General features: G+C 46.3%; 1 protein-coding gene across 1 annotated transcript in view; it reads right to left on the reverse strand.

The window, feature by feature from the left end:
• The window catches only part of ECEL1 (endothelin converting enzyme like 1), an 84,622-nt gene extending 65,788 nt beyond the window's left edge, over positions 1-18,834 (reverse strand). The window contains 2 exon segments of the mRNA XM_042456308.1: positions 10,318-11,332; positions 18,570-18,834. Coding sequence (XP_042312242.1) covers positions 10,318-11,079 — 762 coding nt within the window. The 5' untranslated portion in view covers positions 11,080-11,332; positions 18,570-18,834.
• Positions 18,835-20,117: the final 1,283 nt, after the last annotated feature.

Below are 20,117 nucleotides of genomic sequence, written 5' to 3' on the forward strand. Positions count from 1 at the left end.
GAGAAGAAACAGTGGGGGAAGGCCTGATACAGAGTATGGAAAAGTTATTTTGGCCTATTTTTCAGTCCTAACCCAAAAAGAAACTTTTTCTGTCTGTGAACAGCCATGGGCCCACAATTCCCAATACCATCCCACAGAACTAAAGGAGCAGCTCTTAACTTCCCTGAGTGTGCAGACATGCCTTTCCTACACAGATTCACCCACCCTCCAGCTGCATTTCTCCAGAGGTTTTATTGTAAGTGCTGTGATTTAAGGAACATTTTTAAAAATCCCAAGATGGGTAATAAATCCCAGAGAAATCCCGCTCTCGCGTAAAACCAATTTTGGTTCCTCTTGGTTGAGTGGAACAGAGCTGTATAACACATTGACAGGCGCACAAGGGGACACTGAGCAGAAGGGAAAGAACAACCCCACTTGCTAGCCCCATAAATCTTTGGATTTATGGCCATGTGGGATGTCTGTCCCCCAGCCTGTTCTCTCACATATGAAAGCATGCAATCCAAGCGAAAATCTTTTGGGTGCCTTTCTGTCAAAGGACGTTGCCTCGCCAAACATATATGTTTTCCTAGGAATGTGCCCAGTTCATGCTCCTATCACATTCTTCTTTGAGCCAGTGACTCTGACATCCTTTAAACGCATCCAGTCTCTCCACACCAAGAAGGAGGTAGAGTCTGAGATCTTACGCCAAGGAAATGGAGTACAAACTTTATACTCACAGAGTTATACCACAGTTATACAATGTGAGTGAGCTGTAATATTTTGCAATGAAATATGCAGCCAAAGGTGCCGGGACAGGTCCATGCCCAATGTGCAATCATGCACAATGCAGTAAACATCCATGTGCAATGGGATAGTGCACCCCACATGCAACTGTGTCCACTGCGCATGCATGTCTGCTGAATGTAGTCCCAATCTTTGGGACTGAGCCAAACTCAATTCAGTTCATGATGTTGCTGTCAGAAGTCATAATTGGTCTGTTGATCCCCTTATAAACCTAGCCATAAATTATGGCAGAGGGTTGTGTGTGTGCAGCAAATGGCAAAAACAGCACAGTGCTAACTAAAAAGAAGATGGTGTTTAAAATGTATGATGACCCTAACGCAAACCTATCATTTTCTTGGCAGGTTTCTTCAGAGGGGGTTTGCCATTACCATCTTCTGAGGCTGAGAGAGTGTGACTTGCCTAAGGTCACTCAATGGGTTTCTTAAAATGCTTTGTTGGCTTGCAGTATACTTACAGAGCTCTGAGCCACACAAATGCTTAAAACTGTACTTTAATAGCAACAAATCCTTGACTGAATCCATATTTAAATTATTCGTTTGCCCATTGTGCTGAAATTAAGGGGAAACCCCCCTTTCAACATTTGTGTTGTGTTCTCAAACAGCCCATGTCCTAACACATTTGCTGTCCTTTTTCCTTACAAGAAAGAAATGTGCCCTGAGCTCTGGGTGCGAGTCTTGTCTGCTGCTGCTCCTAGGAAAAAAGATCTTTAGAAGAATCCACTCTGCCCCCTATTTGCAGTGAGAAGAGGCTGCCAAGCAGACGCATGTCTCAAAGAGGAAGAGCAAACGAAGCTGCTCAATGGGCTTCTTAGTCATGCTCAAAATGGAGGACATTTTGGAATTCTTCCTGGTACAGAAAGTTGAAATGTAGGACAGGTTCTGGAAAAGGAGGACATCTGGTCACCCTGAGTGGGTAGAGATCTGGGTTCTGGTCCTGCAGGGTTCTTGATGTGTTTGTGTTCCTTGGTGTTCATGCACAGAGAAACCCATCCCTCCTTCTCCTCTTCCCTCCTCTTTCTTTCTCTTTGTGCACAAGTCTACTGATAGCCTGGAAAATTGCCTGGCACGCTGCATTTGCTAAACACTGCAATTACAAGGAGGGAAACTGTCTGGCGAAGTTTCCCTCCCATCTAAGTCCTATTAATTTGGGTATAAAAGCAGCGCCTCCACCAATGCCTGCTCACTCATCGTTGCCATGCAAAGAAAGGCCCAGCCTGAAATGCTGGCATCCCATTCAGCCCAAGAAGGCAATTTTCGGAAGCAAAGCCCATCAGCCTTCTCATTTCCCTCCCTAATTCAAGTTGAGATAAGGAGCCAGGGAAACCGACAGCCAAAGCCACGGCTTCCCTGCCACATGACCACCCCCCATGCAGCAAATTTCATAACCACCACCCTGCAAAAACCAACATCACAAATCATGGAATCGTAGAACTGGAAGACACCACAAGGGCCATCCAGTCCAACCCCATTCTGCCATGCAAGAATATACAATCAAAGCACTCCCTGTGACAGATGGCCATCCAGCCTCTGTTTAAAGGACCGCAAAGAAGGAAACTCCATCAGTCTCCAAGGCAGTAGCATAATCCATTGTTGAACAGCTCTTACTGTCAGGAAGTTCTTCCTAATGTTGAGATGGAACCTCTTTTCCTGTCATTAGAATCCATCACTCCAGGTCCTATTCTCTGGAGCAGCAGAAAACAAGCTCCCTCCCTCCTCAATATGACATCCCTTCAAATATTTAAACAGGGCAATCATATAATGTCTTTACCTTCTCTTCTCCAGACTAAACATACCCAGCTCCCTAGGTCTCTCCTCACAGGGCTTTATGGTTTCCAAACTCTTCACCATTTTGGTTGACCTCCTCTGGCTCCAGCTTGTTATAATCCTTTTTGAATTGGGCCCAGAACTGGACACAGTATTCTAGCCCTATTACTTCCCTTGATCAAGAGACTACTTCTATTTATGCAGCCTAGAACTGCATTGGCTTCCTGACACCATGCTGCCAATTACTGGGGTAATAGAGTAAAGAGCATATTAAACAGATACGATGCTGGAGCACATATATTGCACACTCCAAGCTTTGCATTTGGGAAATAAATGCATTTTATTGGGAGAGCATAGAGGAAAGAGATGGATTTACATGTGGTCAGTGCAGAGGAGCGTGGGCAGTATTTCCTTCCCCTGGCATTGTTCTTGGTCTTTCCCAAGGTATTGATCTTTCTTAGCTGGGCTGGTGGATTACAGTACAGTATTTGCAATATCTAAACATGAACTCCATTTCTAGAAGAGGTTGTTTCTGACTCCAGGGATATAGCTATGGGAGGTGGGGGACAAGTTAAAGGCATCGCTAAAGTAGGTAGGATTAGATTAGATGTTTCCAGAGCTCAGAGAAGTTACTTTTTTAAACCATACCTCCCAGAGTCAGTGGCATCACTAGAGTTGGTGCACCCGGTGCAGTAACTCATGGTGTTACACACACACTACACACACACCCTTTGATCTCCTCCTAGGAAACACCATATACACTGTAATAGAATCCTTCATAATTTTGTTTTGTGCTAATGGTACCCCTAAATGATAAATTCCCATGTATCACTGAATCTAATGGTAATAGGTGGGACATAAACAAATGGCACAATTAAAATTATACTTTTAAATTACAATACCATACACAAAGTCTAAATGTATTTACATATATGTAGTTTCATGTGCTGAAAGTGAAAATTTGATAAAATATGATTTTAAAAAAATTAGAAAAAATTAATGTGAAGTTGAAGGCCTTCATGGCCAGCATCTATATTTTTTGTGGGTTTTTTGGGCTATATGGCCGTGTTCTGGAAGAGTTTATTCCTGACGTTTCGCCAGCATCTGTGGCTGGCATCTTCAGAGAATGCTGGCATGGAAGAGAGTGGGGCATGTATACTGTGTGACCCTTGGTTGAGAGGAAGCAATTTCCATATTAATCCAGAACATGACCACAGAGCCTGGAAACCCCACAAAAAGCTAATTTAAAAAATTGATTTAAAAAAACCAAACAGGGCCTCTCCTTTCTCCTTCCACTGAGCCTTGTCACATTCGCCCCATCTCTTCAGCATTTTTGTAAGACAAGGTGAATGCCACAACCTGTTTCTGCCCAAAAGCAGATGTTTGAGGAGCAGTGGGGTCACTCCCCTTTAGGGTGGCATCTGGTGTGGTCCGCACCCCCTGCACCCCCTTGTGATGCCACTGCCCAGAGTCCCTCAGCGGCTAGTTCAGGAACTGTACTTAAAAACAAAACAAAACACCTTTCTAAATTACTGCTAACCCAGCGGTGGTTTTGTACGTTCCAAATTCCTCTGTCAATGGACTACTTTGCTTGGCTCTGCCTGGAAGTCCCATTGTGTCAGCAAGTCAATGTTACTAATTAGGGTTGGAAAACATCGACCTACTCAACAATTGTGATTAATTAATTAATCACAGACTTAAAACTCAGATTTCTCAACTGGAGCGCTGCCCCTTTTTTCAAAATGGGATTATCTGACAACAGCACTATTATAGACTTCCTTAGAGTGCCTCTAGATTTTTTGCTGTGAAGAGTTTTCTAGGATGGGAGAAGCATTCCCTTCATGTAACACAACATATTATCATGGACGAGATCCTGTAATACTGATTGGAACTGGCAGATCTTTACTGTTTTGTCCTTAACCATTTCCGTGGCTTTTCAAAAGTGTAATTTAGAGCTTTGGTTAGACTACATCACCCAGAATTCCTTAGCCAACATGGCCAATGGGTATTGTTGTCCAAAAAAAGTAACTTTCCTAACCTCTGGTTTAATTAGATTGCCCCATTTTTTACAGCCGTCTACATTTTATTAATAAATGGGGCATCATTAAGGGGTGCAAGGGGTGCGGACCCTACTGGGTGACATCTCAGAGGGGAATGAAGACCCAGTGGGGTGGTCACTCTATCCATCTCAAGACCTCTCTGGCCAGTTAGGGTGCCTCTGCTGTCCACAGGCTGCAGCTGATGAGGTCTGCTGGGTCTGCTGGCCAAGCAGGAAAAAGGTTGCCTAGTGGCAATAGCAGCCCATGCCCACCAGCAGCTGCTGCTAAGAAGGAGCTGCATTCCAGGGTCTAGAAACCATGCCTTAGGAGGAAAGACTTAGGGTATGTTTAGCCTTGAGAAGAGATGGTTAAGAGGTGGTATGATAGCCTTGTTTAAATATTTGAAGGGATATGATATTGAGGAGAGAGCAAGCTTGTTTTCTGCTGCTCCAGAGAACAGGACCCAGAGCAATGGATGCAAGCTTCAGGAAAAGAGATTCCAGCTAAACATTAGGGGGAACTTCCTGACAGTAAGAGCTGTTTGACAGTGGAACACACTCCTTCCTCGGAGTGTAGTGGAGTCTCCTTCTTTGGAGGTCTTTAAGCAGAGGCTGGATGGCCATCTGCTGGGGATGCTTTGATTGTGAATTTCTGCATGGCAGAAGGGAGGTGGACTGGATGGCCCTTGTGGTCCTTTCCAACTCTAGGATTTTAGCATTCTGTGATTCCAGGTCTGCAATCAATGCTGGCCAGATGGGAAAGTGAGTCATTTTTCTTTGCTGCCTGTTCAGCAACTCCACTCAACTCAGAAAAGTCTGTTGAAGAGAGGAGAGCTGGGTATTAAAAACTGATCCGCCTTGGGTGTCAAATATACCAGGTAGGCCACCAGTGCTAACAAAGCTTCAGGAATAATGTGAAGCTCCTTACTGATTTCCCCCCCAGATCCCCTAGTCTGTCATACACACCTTCACATCTTTGTAACCTGAGTGATATAAAATAAATGTCACCCTCTGATTTTGTATTCAGAATTACTATATTCATACTGACATGTCATGATTATTCTCTTACCTAGAACAAAGAGAACTGTAGAACCTTGCATCCAATTGTGTAAGAACACAACACTATGCTTCAGTCCCCAGCTGAAATGAAGAGACAGGCCTTGCTGGATTGCTGCCAGTTATACAATACTAAGCCAGACAGACCAAAAGCAATGAGACAGATGAGGGTCTGAATCCAGCCAAGATAGAGGACCTGTGGTTTGCTGACTCTGGTATCCAGTAACTAAATGTTTAACCTGCTCTGGCCACTGCTAAGGTGGAACTCCCTCTGAAAGATCCCATTCTTTGTTTTGAGATACATCAACCTTAGAGGAAGGCAAAGGCAAACCCATCTGAATGAACCTTGCCAAGAAAGCCCCATAATAGGGTCTCTATAAGCCATATATGTAAGGGAACTACTATGTGCCTAAATCCGCAACAGGATCCCAGCCAACATTTTGCTGGTGACCTCTGCTGAATTAACCTTGGGTTATGCCAGTGTATGTATTCTGGAGCGAATTACAGGAGGTGGCATGTTGTGCCTCTTTCCACAATACTGTAGTAGCAATGTGCAATAGAAGCATGTTTGGGTGCAGCTCTGTGCCCTAGACAATGACTGGTCATGGGAATATGCCCACAGCTTTACCTGAGCACCTGAGAAAGGAGCATCTTTATGCTGGAGGCAGAAACTGATGCTTCTTCCATAGGGACTCAGAGTACCAGAATGCACCCACATGCATGCATTCCTGCATTGTATCAGTGGCTGGAGGAAGCAAAAGGACCCACACCAGGAACCACCCTACAGATGCTGTTTCACACATATGTAGGAAACAGGGAGGAAGGAACAGCTTCTGCCTTTGAAGCATGGGGTAAGTCCAATGGCAGAGACGTATGCTCTCTCAGGGTCTTAATGGGTCTTGGGCTTCAAGACGAGTGGGTTGTCTGAACATGTTTTTACCGAACCAGTTCAAATGCACTTTTAGGCTACTAGTAGATTGTTGCATCTGTTGGAGCACATATCTGGGTTTTTCACTGCGTATATGCGGCCAACCATAACGCATATGCACAGAGCATTAAAAGAGTGTAAAATCATCACAGATGGCTATGTAGATGTTCCTTTCTATGCAAAAGAGCCATGCCTCATTCACTGATGAGGAATAAATGTTGACTGTGTGTCAGTTTCATAGCTCAGTGCTAAAAGACACGATTTGCATGCAGAAGGTCCCAGGTTTTATCCCCAGTATTTCTGAGGTAGAACAAAGAAAAGAATCCTGCCTGAAATGCTGAAGGACCAAGGCTGCCAAGCAGAGCTGACAATCCTGGCCTGCATGGAGCACTGGTATGGTTCACTGTTAGGTAGATTGCTATATTCTCAGGTATGACAACTGGATGTATCAACCCTGGGAGGAGAATGCAGGCGTTATGAGCACTATAAGGTGGTCGCTCTTCAGTGATTCATAATGGAGGGAGCAATGCTCTGCAAACCTGGAATCCTCCACCTGTGTCAAAGCACAACTCCCATCATCCCCAGCCAATAGGGCCCTTGGGGATGGTGGAAGCTGTGGTCCAACATATCCAAAGTGCACAAGTGTTAGAGAAGCCTGTTTTAAGATCAAGGATTGTGCAGGAGTGTAATCTGAAATCAAATTCATGCGTTGTTAGTAAGATCTCATTTGGGCTGCATCCACACTGCAGAAACACTCTGGTTTAACACCACTTTAACTGCCATGGCTCAATGCTAGGGAATTCTGGGATTTGCAATTTTGTGTGATATTTAGCCTTCTCTGTCAGAGAGCTCTGGTGCCACACAAACTGCAGATCTCAGGATCAAACAGCATTGAGTTATGGCAGTTAAAGTGATGTCAAACTGGATTATTTCTGCAGTGCAGATGCAGCCTTCATTACTAAAGTGGTGGGTGAATGATACAAGGGCGGGGTACATACCGCCGCTTTGTGGCGGTCTGCCGCCGCCGCCGGTGGGTCCGCGGGGGAGCCGAAGCCTTCAGACGGCCCGACTCCCACGCGGACCGAAAAAGAAGCTCCAAAATGGAGCTTCTTTTTCCATCGCGTTTGCGACGTAGCGAGGCACCAGGGGCGCACTCGCTACGTCAGAAGGGACGCGACGTGTACGGATGCTCAGCGTCCGATACGCAAAGATGGCGCCGGCCATGTAGAAGGGCCGGCGCCATCTTGTACGGACGGAGTCCGTACTAGGCCCAGGGGCGTCTATAAGAGACGCCCCTTTTTTAAAATGGGACGTCCTCCGGACGTCCCAAATGCCAATCTAGAAAGCCTCACGAGATCTTATCAGCTGCAAGTAAAGCATCAGTGATCAAACAGCATAAACTTGAAATAAATAAATGGTCCCCCCCCCTTAAGAAGTTTTCCGTGTGTCTGCCATGGAAAGTGTCACTTTGCACAAAGCTTTTTTTGGCTCTTTTAAAAACCATTGTCTGTCTTCAGCCTTGCTGAATATGTATGACTGAGAGAGACGTAGGCATGGCATATTGAACAGTTTGAAAAGGAAGGTTTCCTTTTGTTAACTGTCAGAAAATTAGGTATGATATGGCTATAAGTGCATGTAACAATGTTTGAATTATGTACCTAGTTTTTAAAGAAAGCGTGCAATTTGATGAGCTTCCTTTGAAAATATCTGATGCTAGAACAGATGAAGGAACAGAGAGGAATTACCAAAAGTACTGCCATGCCAAAGAAAAAAGAGAGGTGCTTTTGGAATATATGCATGCACACATATGCGCTCACACAGGGAGAGTAGTGGAGGGGGAGGTTGAAGGGTGAACAATAACTGTCTGGAGGCAGAATTACTGTAGCAGAATCGATTCAGATTCAGCCAGTAGGGGTCGACAAAGCCATGGATGTCAATAGCTTTAGTCATTTCTACTTCTTCATAGGCTGGCAATCCATTTGTGTGAGCGGACGGACTGTAGTTCAGGGAACATTACAGTGGTCCCGTGGGATCTGCTGGGATTTGGTTCTGGAACCCTGGTGGATACCAGAATCCATCATGGATGCTCAAGTCCTATTATATACAATGGGATATTATTATTATTATTATTACTACTACTACTACAGTGGGCTCTTGCTATCTGCTGGGATTTGGTTCCAGGACACTCACATGGATACCAAAATCCATGGATGCTCACGTGGGTTGACATCCATCACACTCGTAAAATGACATTTGTTATATAAAATGGCAAAATCAAGGTTTGCTTTTTGCAATTTTTATATTTTTGGAATATTTTAAAGCCATGAATTGTTGAATCCATTAATAAAGAATCCATGGATGTGGAGGGCTGGCTGGAAAATGGTGGCCCGGCTGTACATGCTTTGCGTGTGAAAACTTCCAGGCAGTGGGGCCTAGTATCTCTGATGTCAGCGAATCCATTCTGGGTGTTAATTGGAAGTTTAGTAAGGGTACCCAAAGAACAGAACCCTATCCTGAAAATAGGTTCAGCCCCTTGGTTAGTTTCTTTAAAAATGGATTCATCGCCCCCACTGGCATCCAGAGACTAAAAAAAGGAGCAATGGGAGCAAACTACAGGAAAAGAGATTCCACCTCAATATTAGGAAGAATTTTCTGACAGTAAAAGATGTTCGACAGCAGAAGACACTCCCTTGGAGGATGGTGGAGTCTCCTTCTTTGGGGGCTGTTCTAAAACAGAGGCTGGATGGCCATCTGTCGGGGATGGCTTGATTGTGAGTTCCTGCATAGCAGAGGGTTGGACTGAATGGCCCTAGAGGTCTCTTCCAACTCTATGATGCTGTGATTCTGTGACATAGAAATTGTCGCCAATATCACATTGCTGGCCTCTTGTCAGCCCAAATCTTCCAGAGGAGTTGGACTACAACTGCTATCATCTCTGGCTAGAGATGATAGGGGCAAAGGTACAATTCTTCTGGCGTGTAGTGGGTTTGGAAGCATTGATGTTGACCAGAGTGGACAACAGCAGTCAGTCTGGTGGCCAAATGTCTGGCACCAGGACCCTCCAGGGACCACACAGATTGCCAAAAATACTTTCACCTTAGCAGTGGCCAGAAATCTACATCTGGTTTTGAACAAAAGGCATTTTTCCCCTGTTAAACAGCACAGGAGGATCACAGCAACCTCTATAAAAGTGAGCTGCCTCTTTTGGAGGTTTGCAAGAGAGATTGGATGGAGGGCAGAAAAGAGGCAGGCCAGGGATCTTGAGAGGTGCAGGGACACAGAAAAGCATCAGGAGCCACATGCAGCTCTTGGGCCACATTCTGGGCATCCCTGGTGGAGACCATTTTGAGTTTGAGTTCCTGCATAGACTGGATGGCCCTTGTGGTCTCTTCCAACTCTATGACACTATGATTCTATGATGGAAGTCAACACAGAGTGAGATGAGCCTGTTCTACAGTAGTTTCCTCTGTTAATCTTCTTTGTTACCATTTAGCTAGCTTAAATTTGTTGTCTCTTTTCTTGTTGTTGCCTTCAACTTGTAGTGATCCTAAAGCGACCTTATCACAGGGGCTGAGAGTGTGTGACTCACCCAAGGCCACCCAGTGGGTTTCCATGGCTGAGTGGAAACCCTGATCTCCAGAGTCATCATAGCCCAACACTCAGACCACTACACCATGCTGGCTCTTATTCACGCCAAAAGGCTACCTTCTCCCTGGAGATCGTGCATCCCCAATGATCCTCTAACTTACCCGGATCACATAGCGGGAGGAGTTCTTGTCATCCAGGTTGACAGTGAGCGAGAAGAAGACAGCCGTGCTGTAGACCCCTTGAGTCTTGTAGAGCAGCTCATTGAAATCCCAACGCCCGTGCCTCCCGGTGGCAGAGATATCCCATCCACCACAGTCCTCTATGACCTCCAGCATGGGCTGGGCTCCCTGGCGGTCAATTTCAGCTATATCAAGACAGGAACGGAAGAACTCCTTGACCTTGCGTTCAGCCGAGGCCAGGTAGAGCCTCCGGACAGGTTGCAAGAGCAAGCGCTGGAGCTTCTCCTCGTTCTGCTCCCCAATAGCAGCAATGATGCCATAAATGAGCTTGTCCTCAGGGATGGCGTGCCGCCGGAGCCAGCCACCACAAGCAAAGGAGTAGAAGTCCTTGCAGGGGTCAATGGTGGGGTCAATGTTGGTGGCAATGAAGCGGGAGGCTTTGGTGAAGGCCTTCCGTTCTTGGCAGCCCTCCAAGCAGTAAGCGTCCTGCTCCAGGGCCAGGTATTTCAGTACCAAGATGCAGCCCAGGATGACACAGAGGCCGGCTGCAAAAACTAGTCCAGAGAGAAGGCAGATCTCTCGGCGGCTCCAGCGGGGCAACCCAGAGTGTTTTTTCTTAGTCCCAGTGGTGCCCAGCTGCAGGTTAAACCCATTGGGCAAAGTACCACTGCTGCCGTACTTGCTCACATATTTTACCTCCTGGAACTCATCATAATGAGCGGTCAGTGAATATGTCTTCTCCATGCTGGTGGCTACAGGGTTTCTGGGGCAGTTAGACAAGAGGGGAAAGGGGGAAGAGGGTCACTGAATGGCCATGGCACCATAGATGCTTTGTCCAGCATGGGGTGCCCAAGGTAGGTGATGATCAGGTAGGCATGGTTCGCACTCAGAATCCTTGGCTGAAACCCAGAGGCTCTCTTGAATGATGGGGACGTGCATCTGCTCTATCTCCCGACAGAGGTCTCCCCTGTTTAAAATTCCTGGAGGAGGCAAGGCTCTGCAAAAGAAAGAGAGTGCAATTAATTGGTGCAGAGGAAAGTGGACACGACTCCATGGGATGGCAAAGCATTCTTTTATATCATCCTCAAGACCTTAAAGGCACCAGATTTTGTCTGATCTTGGATGCTAAGCTGGGCCAGCCCTTGTTAATACTTGGAGAGGAGATTGCCAAGTAATACTAGATGCTGAAGGAGGCTGTATTTCAGAGGAAGGAACTGTCAAAACCACCTCTGAGTCTTCCTTGCCTAAGAAAACCCTATGGAATCCATGGGGTCACCATAGGGAGGCTTGAAGACACACTACAGACATAGGTTTGTGGCTCATAAGAATAGGTCCTAGGGAATTTTTACCTATCATGGGATGGAGAGCTAAATGCTAAATTTGCAAGCAGGCTAAGAAAGGTAGAATTTGCTGCTTCAGATTAAGATGGTCCCTAAACTTGGCTTATTTATTGTATAAGTAATTTTAAGAAGTGGCTGGAAGGTTCTGTGGGATTAATGCTACCAGTCCTCTTAAGATCCAAATATTTTATATACATGGAATAAAGCCAGCTGAGCCCATTTGTGCTACAACAGTTTGACTCCATATATGTGGCTATCCTACATTCCCTTTGTTGTCTTCTTTCAAATGGCCATGCTTTTCAATCCTTTTCATTCTGTTGCTAATTTAATTGTATTTCAAATTTCTCTAGGATGACAATTTCTTTGCCGGCATCTGTTTTAAACTTTGCAAGCTGCCTTGAGCCCTAGACTGGGAAAAGGGTGGAAATCATCATGACCATCATCATGACCATCACCTATCATCATCATCATCATCATCATCATCATCGTCATCTGGGGGCCAAAGCTTGTCTTAACCTCTTCCACCTTTTGACCTTGCCTGTCAAACCTCCCTGCCTCCTACTCCATCAAAGGTCCCTTCTTGCTGACTGCAAGCCCTCTTACTTTCAGGGGATATACAGCTATATACAAGGGAGATGTGCCTGAGTCCTTCTTTCTCCCCCAAATTACTAGACCCCCTTCCAAATTATGCTCCTCCAGATCCCCTCCTTGTTTGGCTTTGCTGCCAGTCAGCGCCAACAATACTGGGCTGGAAGGAACCCAGTGACCAGATGTCCCATGTTGCTGGGAGTGCCACTGCACCTGAGCCCATCTGGGCTGCAATGGGTTGACTCAGCATAAGGGGTTATCCTCCATTCCCTTTGCTGTTTTCTTTTCAATCCTTTTAACTCTGTTGCTAATTTAATTACATTTCAAATTTCTCTATGATGACAATTTCTTTGCCTGCTTCGGTTTTAAATTTTGCAATCCTCTTCAACTCTGTTGCTAATTTAATTATATTTCGAATTTCTCTACGGTGAGAATTTCTTTGCCTGTGTCAGTTTTAAACTTTGCAAGCTGCCTTGAGCCCTAAACTGGGGAAAGGGTGGAAATCATCATCATCATATCATCTTAACGCTGACATTCAAGCAGAACCTAGGGTAGAGGCGTCCAGAGCCTCCGCGGACTCTATTAAACTGGATCGGTTTGAGTTGGTAAGTACCGATGATGTGGACAAGATCCTCGGAAGTGTTCGGAAGACAACTTGCTCTCTCGATCCCTGTCCCTCATGGCTAGCGGCCCAAGGGGGACCGGCGGTAACTTCATTGTTACGCCGGATTATTAATACATCTTTGAGGGAAGGGCAATTTCCATCTGCATTAAAATTGGCCATTGTAAAACCACTACTAAAGAAGCCCTCCCTCGACCCCCTGGTTCATAATAATTATCGGTCAGTTTCGCTGCTGCCATTTTTGGGGAAGGTGATCGAGAGGGCGGTTGCAATCCAGCTTCAGGCGGTCTTGGATGAAACGGATTATCTGGACCCATTTCAAACTGGCTTCCGGGCGGGTTACGGGGTTGAGACGGCCATGGTTGCCTTGGTCGATGATCTCCGTCTGGGCATTGACAGGGGAAGCGTGTCCCTGCTGGTGCTCTTGGACATCTCAGCGGCTTTCGATACCATCGACCATGGTATCCTTCTGGGTCGCCTGGCAGAGGTGGGAATCGGGGGCACTGTACTTCAGTGGTTCCGGTCCTACCTCTCTGGGAGGTCCCAGATGGTGCAGCTGGGAGATGTGTGCTCCGATGAGAGGGCCCTTAAAACTGGGGTCCCTCAAGGAGCCATTCTGTCTCCCATGCTATTTAACATTTACATGAAACCGCTGGGAGAGATCATCCGGAGACATGGGGCGCGGGGTTATCAGTACGCTGATGACACCCAAATCATTTTCTCTATGTCTCTGACTGATGCAGTGACTGGGGATGGCGTCTCTCCTCTCGTGGCCTGTCTGGAGTCAGTAATGGGCTGGATGAGGGAAAACCGACTCAAATTGAATCCAGAGAAAACAGAGGTACTTGTGATAGGTTCCCCTGGTCCAGGAATGGTGGTAGTTCCACCTGTCCTGAACGGGGTCACACTTCCTGTGAAGGACTCTGTGCGCAGTCTGGGGGTGCTTCTTGACTCGTCGCTTCACCTGACTGCTCAGGTGAATGTGACGGTCAAGAACACCTGTTATCAGCTTCGGCTTATTCGCCAGCTGCGCCCATACCTGGACCAGAGGGACCTTGAAATGGTAGTACACGCTCTGGTAACCTCGAGATTGGATTTCTGCAACGCACTCTACATGGGGCAACCCTTATACCAAACCTGGAAGCTACAAATGGTTCAGAATATGGCAGCCAGGCTGGTCACTGGTACTTCCAGGGCCAGCCATATTACACCGGTGCTCAAAGATCTGCATTGGCTGCCTATTCGCTTCCAGGCACAATATAAGGTGTTGGTAATGACCTATAAAGCCCTAAATGGCTTGGCCCCAGGATACCTGAAGGACTGCCTCTCCCCATATAATCCGCCCCGCACCCTCAGAACATCTGAGCAGCAACTACTTAGGGTGCCAGGGGCTAGGTTGACCTCCACTACGAGGAAGACATTTTCCATCGCCGCCCCGGCCCTTTGGAACACGCTGCCCACAGAGCTCCGCTCGGCCACCTCCCTGGCCCAATTTAGAAAGGATCTTAAAACCTTTCTATTTCAGGATGCATTCCCCGATTAGAGTCCAGTGGGCCTCCCTTCCTCTTTTGTGGCAAAGAGGACAGGCTAACGGGGCATTTATTCTGTTTGTGTATTGTTTAATCTTGTTGTTTATAATGTTTTGATGTGTATGATGTGTTTTATTGTTTTAATATGCTGTAAACCGCCCTGTTCTTCGGAAGGGCGGTATAAAAATAAAGTTGTTATTATTATTATTATTATTATTATTATTTCATCATCATCATCATCATCATCATCATCATCATCATCATCATCATCATCATAATCTCTTACCCCTCTCAACTCTTCAATCCACCCCCCTCCCCATCTCTTTGCAGAACGTTTCTCGAAACTGAAGTCCCTCCATTCATTTTCAAGAGTCCGTTTTTGTTGGGGGGGGGGGGAGATAAATCAGTTAAAAACACTAATTCAGATGTGAACGTGGGTCCCAAGGGGGGTAGTGGGTGGGTTATGTGTGTAGCCCCCCACCTTTGCATGGTTCAAGTCCTTGCTAGCTTGAAAAATAATTGCAGCACCAAAAAAAATTTCAAGGAGGAGAAAGAAGGAACTGAATATAGGATGTTGCCTTTGGACCTGGATGAAACCCTGGCTTGATTAGGATTAAAATTTGGAGAGGTGAGAAGTAGATGGAGGGAGCAGGTTTGGTTACTCTGGCCTTCCCTGCCCTGCCATCCTGGGGTTCCCCGCACCCTAGAAGTTTAAAATTGGGGGTGTAGGTGGTCTTTTTCTAGCAGGGAGCCAAGCTAAGCTTATTCTTTATATTTTTGATCTCAGACATTTCTGGCTTTTAAAATCCCTACAAGCCTTTGTTGTTTTTTTCTTTTCCAAAGTGACTCTTACATTATTTTGCAAAGGCGACTGAAGGGGAACAGTCAAGATCTGCCCTGTACCCCTCAATCTTTAAATAAATGGGGTGAAAGAAGGCTACTCTGGATTTCTTTTGGCCTCTAGCATCCTCTTGAGAGCCAGAGTGGCATCGTGGACTACAGCTCTGGAATTCAGGGTTCGATTCCAAGCTCAGTCATGAAACCCACTTGGGCAAGTCACACTCTCTCAGCCTCAAGGGAAGGCCATGACAAATCTTGCCAAGGATAGGTTTGCCTTACGGGTTGCCAGAATGACCTGAAGGCACACAACAACAACATCAGACCCTCTTGAGTCCAAACTGGGGTAGAGCCCATTGCTGAGTGGGGAGTAAACCCTTGTGTAAATCCCACTGAACTCATGGGTCTACTCTAATTCGGATGACCAAGACTACTGAGGTTCTTTTTGCCCCCTCCTCCCTCCCGTCTTCCCAGACAATAGAGTTTATCACTCTGGGGCTAATTTTGGCATTAATGAGAGATTAAAGCGCATTTAAAGCATCCCACAAATGAAGCAGAAATGGTGAGCAGTTGCGCTAATAATTGTCACAGGCAATTGCACAAATAATGATATCAGAAATGCATTGTCGCTGAAATTCCGAAAGTAAAAAGATGCACATTAATGCTTCTTTGTGACCACTTTAATGGTGGGTTTTGTGCAACATCGTGTGAAATCATTTTTACAGGATATTCATGGGATAAATTCCTATGACATGAGAGACATCCAACTCTACAGAGATAAGCCACAGAGACTTTGAAACACTCAGTTATACCGTAACTCTGTTTAAAAATTGCTTAGATGTATGTTCCAACACAGTTTTGCAAGGGCCAAAGTCCCATATGGTATGAGCCTAAATACACCAAAAGCACCAGAACCTGTCTGATCTTGGAAGCCAAGCAGGGTCAACCCTGGTTATTACTTGGCTGGGAGACCACCAGTGAATACCAATTTCAGAGAAAGGAACTGGCCAAACCACCTCTGAGTATTCCTTGTGTAAGAAAACCCTATGAAAACCCTAGTACTTTTAGAGTGTACGCCTCGGGCAGGCTTTTATATACAGTATTCCTTAATTTTACTGACTTTGTACAGCACTGTGTATAATTACAGCGCTTTAGAAATAAAGTTTAATAATAATTTAATAATAATAAATTCATAGGGTTGCCATAAGTCGACATTGACTCGAAGGGAGGCATAAGCACACACACAGAGGTTCATCACCTTGGAGGATTGGACTAAAGCTCGGAGCAGATTTGTGATCCCAGTGACATGGGAGATATCTATCTCTCTTGAAGATGAACCACCGAGAGCTTGAAACATTCAGTTATATTATAATTCTGTTTGAAATTTGCTAAGATGTATGTTCCAACATGTTTTGCAAGAGCCGATTTTCATATGGGCCTAAAAGCACTGGATCTCATCTGATCTTGGAAGCTATGCAGGATCAGCCTATAGATCAGCCTATAAGTCTTCTATGGAGACCTATAACAAAAACCACATGCTGGAGGCTATTTCAGAGGAGGAAACTGGCCAAACCACTTCTTGCCTGCTGTTGTTGTGGGCCTTCAAGTCCTTTCCGACTTATGGTGACCCTAAAGGCAAACCTATCCTGGGGTTTTCCTGGCAAGTTTTGTTCAGAGGAGGTTTGCCATTGTCTTCCCCTGAGGCCGAGAGAGTGTGACTTGTCCATGGGTTTCCGTGACTGAGTTGGGATTCGAAACCTGTTCTCCAGAGTCATAGTCCAGCACTCCAGCCCCGGTGCCACACTGGCTCTATTCCTTGCCTAACCCTATGAAGTTCTTGGGGTAGCCCAAAATCAGCCTATGACTTGAAGGCACAAATACTACAACTCCCATCCTCAGCTGCATGGAAACAGTGGAAGATGGGAAATAAGATGCTCAACATCTGTTCAAGAAGGAAAGAGGAGAAAAGGTATTGTTGCAGGTACCTTTTGCTCCAGATCCTCTCCATTGCTCTTTGCAATCTCTCCTCGTTGCTACCCAATTGACTCTGCAGGGGCATGGAGACCAGGGTTCGAATCCCAGCCATGCAAACCCTCAGGATGACCTTAGGCAAGTCACACTCTCTCAGCCTCAGAGGATGGCAAGGGCAACAAAGTCTCTCTGAAGAAACTTGCCAAGAAGATTTTAGGTTCGCTTTAGGGTCTCTGGCTTGAAGGCACACGGCAACAACAACCATCTTATTTATTCTTTTTCATTTCAAGGATTTATATCCCGCCTTCCTCCCAGAATGAGGCTCAAGGTGGGATTCTCCTTCCCCCATTCCCAGCGCTCTCTGGAAATTTTGGACTAAACCCCCCTGCGGCTGGGGATGGGAGTTGTAGTACAGCCACCCCTCGGGAGGGAAAGCAAGGCTGGTTTCAGGGGGGACCTGATGTCCTCCTAACCACAAAGGAGGACCAGGCACCAGAAAATGTAGGACCTTCAAGGAAAAAAATTTGGAGGTGACCAATAAAATCTCCAAAAACACACATAGAAATAGAAACCTATGCTTTTTGGTTTTTAGCCCTTCTCAAAATGGAGGACATTTTTTTTTGGTGGGGGGAGAATTCCCTTCTGGACAGAAGGCTGGAAGGGAGGGCATGTCCGGGAAAGGAGGACGCCTGGTCACACTGGAAGGAAGGAACCTCGAGAAAAGAAAAGAAAAAAGAGTTGAGAGCCCTCTCTTCTTCCCCCCTTTTTCTTTTCCCTTCCCCTTCTCACTTGGGCTGCATCCACACTGAAGCCATAACCCGGTTTGGCATCGCTTGAACTCTTTCTGGCTCATATGATTCTATAATTCTATGAGGCTATGGAATTCTGGGAACTGGGAGCTTGTGATGGGATTCCAGAGCGGCATGCAAACTGGAGAAATAGCCACACTGGCTGCATCCACACTCGAGAGGTAACCCGGTTTGGTCCCGCACGCTTTAACTCTTTCTGGCTCAAAGCTATGGAAGGGAGGGAAGGAAAGAGGAAGAAGGAAGAGGAAGGAAGGAAGGAAGGAATTCCATAGTCTTGAGCCAGAAAGAGTTAAAACGATGTCAAACCGGGCTACCTCTCCAGTGTGGAGGCAGCCTTTGCGCCTCTTTCCTCCCGGGTCCCTCTGGATCGGGCGCCAAACTCGCACAAAGAAGCCCAAAAGAAGCGCAAGCGATGGAAAGAAATCAAGCAAAGCTGGCAAGAAAGGAGGCGATCTCTTGGCTGCAAGCGAGCATCCTTTCTTCTTCTTTGCAATCTGGATCTTTGGAGGGTAGAAAAAGACCCCCAGCTTCTCCTTACCCCAAAGTGGATCCCAGGAAGGCCCCGATCCGGGGGGCAGAAGGTCAGATGGGGGGCAGGGGCCCGATCCTTCCCCTTTCCTGGCTGGATCCTGGGCATAAAGTGGTCCAGAGGTTTGGTTAGGGATGGAGGGGGGAGAAAGGGAAGGGGGACTCCAGGGAGCGGGGGGGGTCTCAGACTCTCAGCCCCTTTGTGCAGCCCCCAGCCCGATCCTCCCCAAAGGGATGTGGGGAAGGAAAAGAAAGGGAAGAGGGATGGAGGGCTTTCTCTGCTGCCAAGAGTCCAGCGCAAAGCAGACTGACCTCATCCTCCGCTGGCTCTCAGACGCAGCATCCATTCAGGACCGAAAGGGAAAAGGAGGGGAGGGGAGGAGGGCCCCATGGGATACATGGGGGGGAGGGAGGGAGGGGGAGAGCCAAGCCCTCCTTGGGACAGATGCCCCCCCCCCCCCTGTGTCCCCAACGCCCCAAAAAAAACCCCCCCCCCCACTAGACCTCCAACTTCATCTCCATACCCAATGGATTTGCATTTTGAATTGACATCCTCACATACCAGTGGCATATATGTGTCTGTCCCTGGCTTCCACTGCACCAAATGCATCTGAGGAAGGAGACCAAACTCTATGGAAAGCTCAGGCTGCCAATTTTGAGACTCACTGAAAGAAAGAAATTGGCAGCATGAGCTTTCCTAGACTTCGGTCTACTTCCTCAGGTGCATTTGGTCGAGTGGAAGCCAGGTGCTTCAAGATCGCTTTACATTATTATTATTATTATTATTATTATTATTATTATTATATTAAAATGCGTCTGTGGAAGTAGACTAAAGTCTGTGAAAGCTCATGCTGCCAATTTCTTCCTTTCAGTGAATCTCAAAGATGCTGCTACAAGATCTCTCTACATTATTATTATTATTGTCAAAATGCATTTGAAGTAGGAGACTGAAGTCTACAAAAGCTCAGGCAGCCAACTTCTTTCTTTCAGTGAGTTTCAAAGGTGCTACAAGATCTCTCTCTCTCTGTTGTTGTTGTTGTTGTTATTGTTATTATTATTATTATTATATCAAAATGCATCTGAGGAAGTAGACTGATGTCTAGGAAAGCTCATGCTGCCAACTTCTTTCGTTCAGTGAGTCTCAAATGTGCTACAAGGTTTCTCTACATACTGATTCTACAGACTGACATGGCTATATCTTTGAATTCTCTCACTAGATGGAAGCTGCTGCCTCTGAACGGTGGGTCTCTTCCTCTGGAGCTTCGGAAGCAGAGGTTGGGGGGCCACCTGTCCCAGGGAGGGCTTGGATGGGGTCTTCCTGCAGGGTACCATTGGGTTGGGATGAATGGCCCTTGGAGTCCCTTCTCATTCTTCATCTACTTCAATGAAACAATGGAAGGAGCAATGGATGCAAATGGCAAGAAGAGTTCCCCCCTAAAACGTCCTGATGGTAAGAGCTGTTGGACAGTGGAAGACTCTGCTGCCTTGGAAGATGGTGGACTCTCCTTCTTTGGAGGTTTTTAAGCAGAGATTGGATGGTCATCTGTCCCAGGGAGGG

The sequence above is a fragment of the Sceloporus undulatus genome, chromosome 3 (assembly GCF_019175285.1).
Source record: "Sceloporus undulatus isolate JIND9_A2432 ecotype Alabama chromosome 3, SceUnd_v1.1, whole genome shotgun sequence".
Taxonomy (NCBI): Eukaryota; Metazoa; Chordata; class Lepidosauria; order Squamata; family Phrynosomatidae; genus Sceloporus; species Sceloporus undulatus.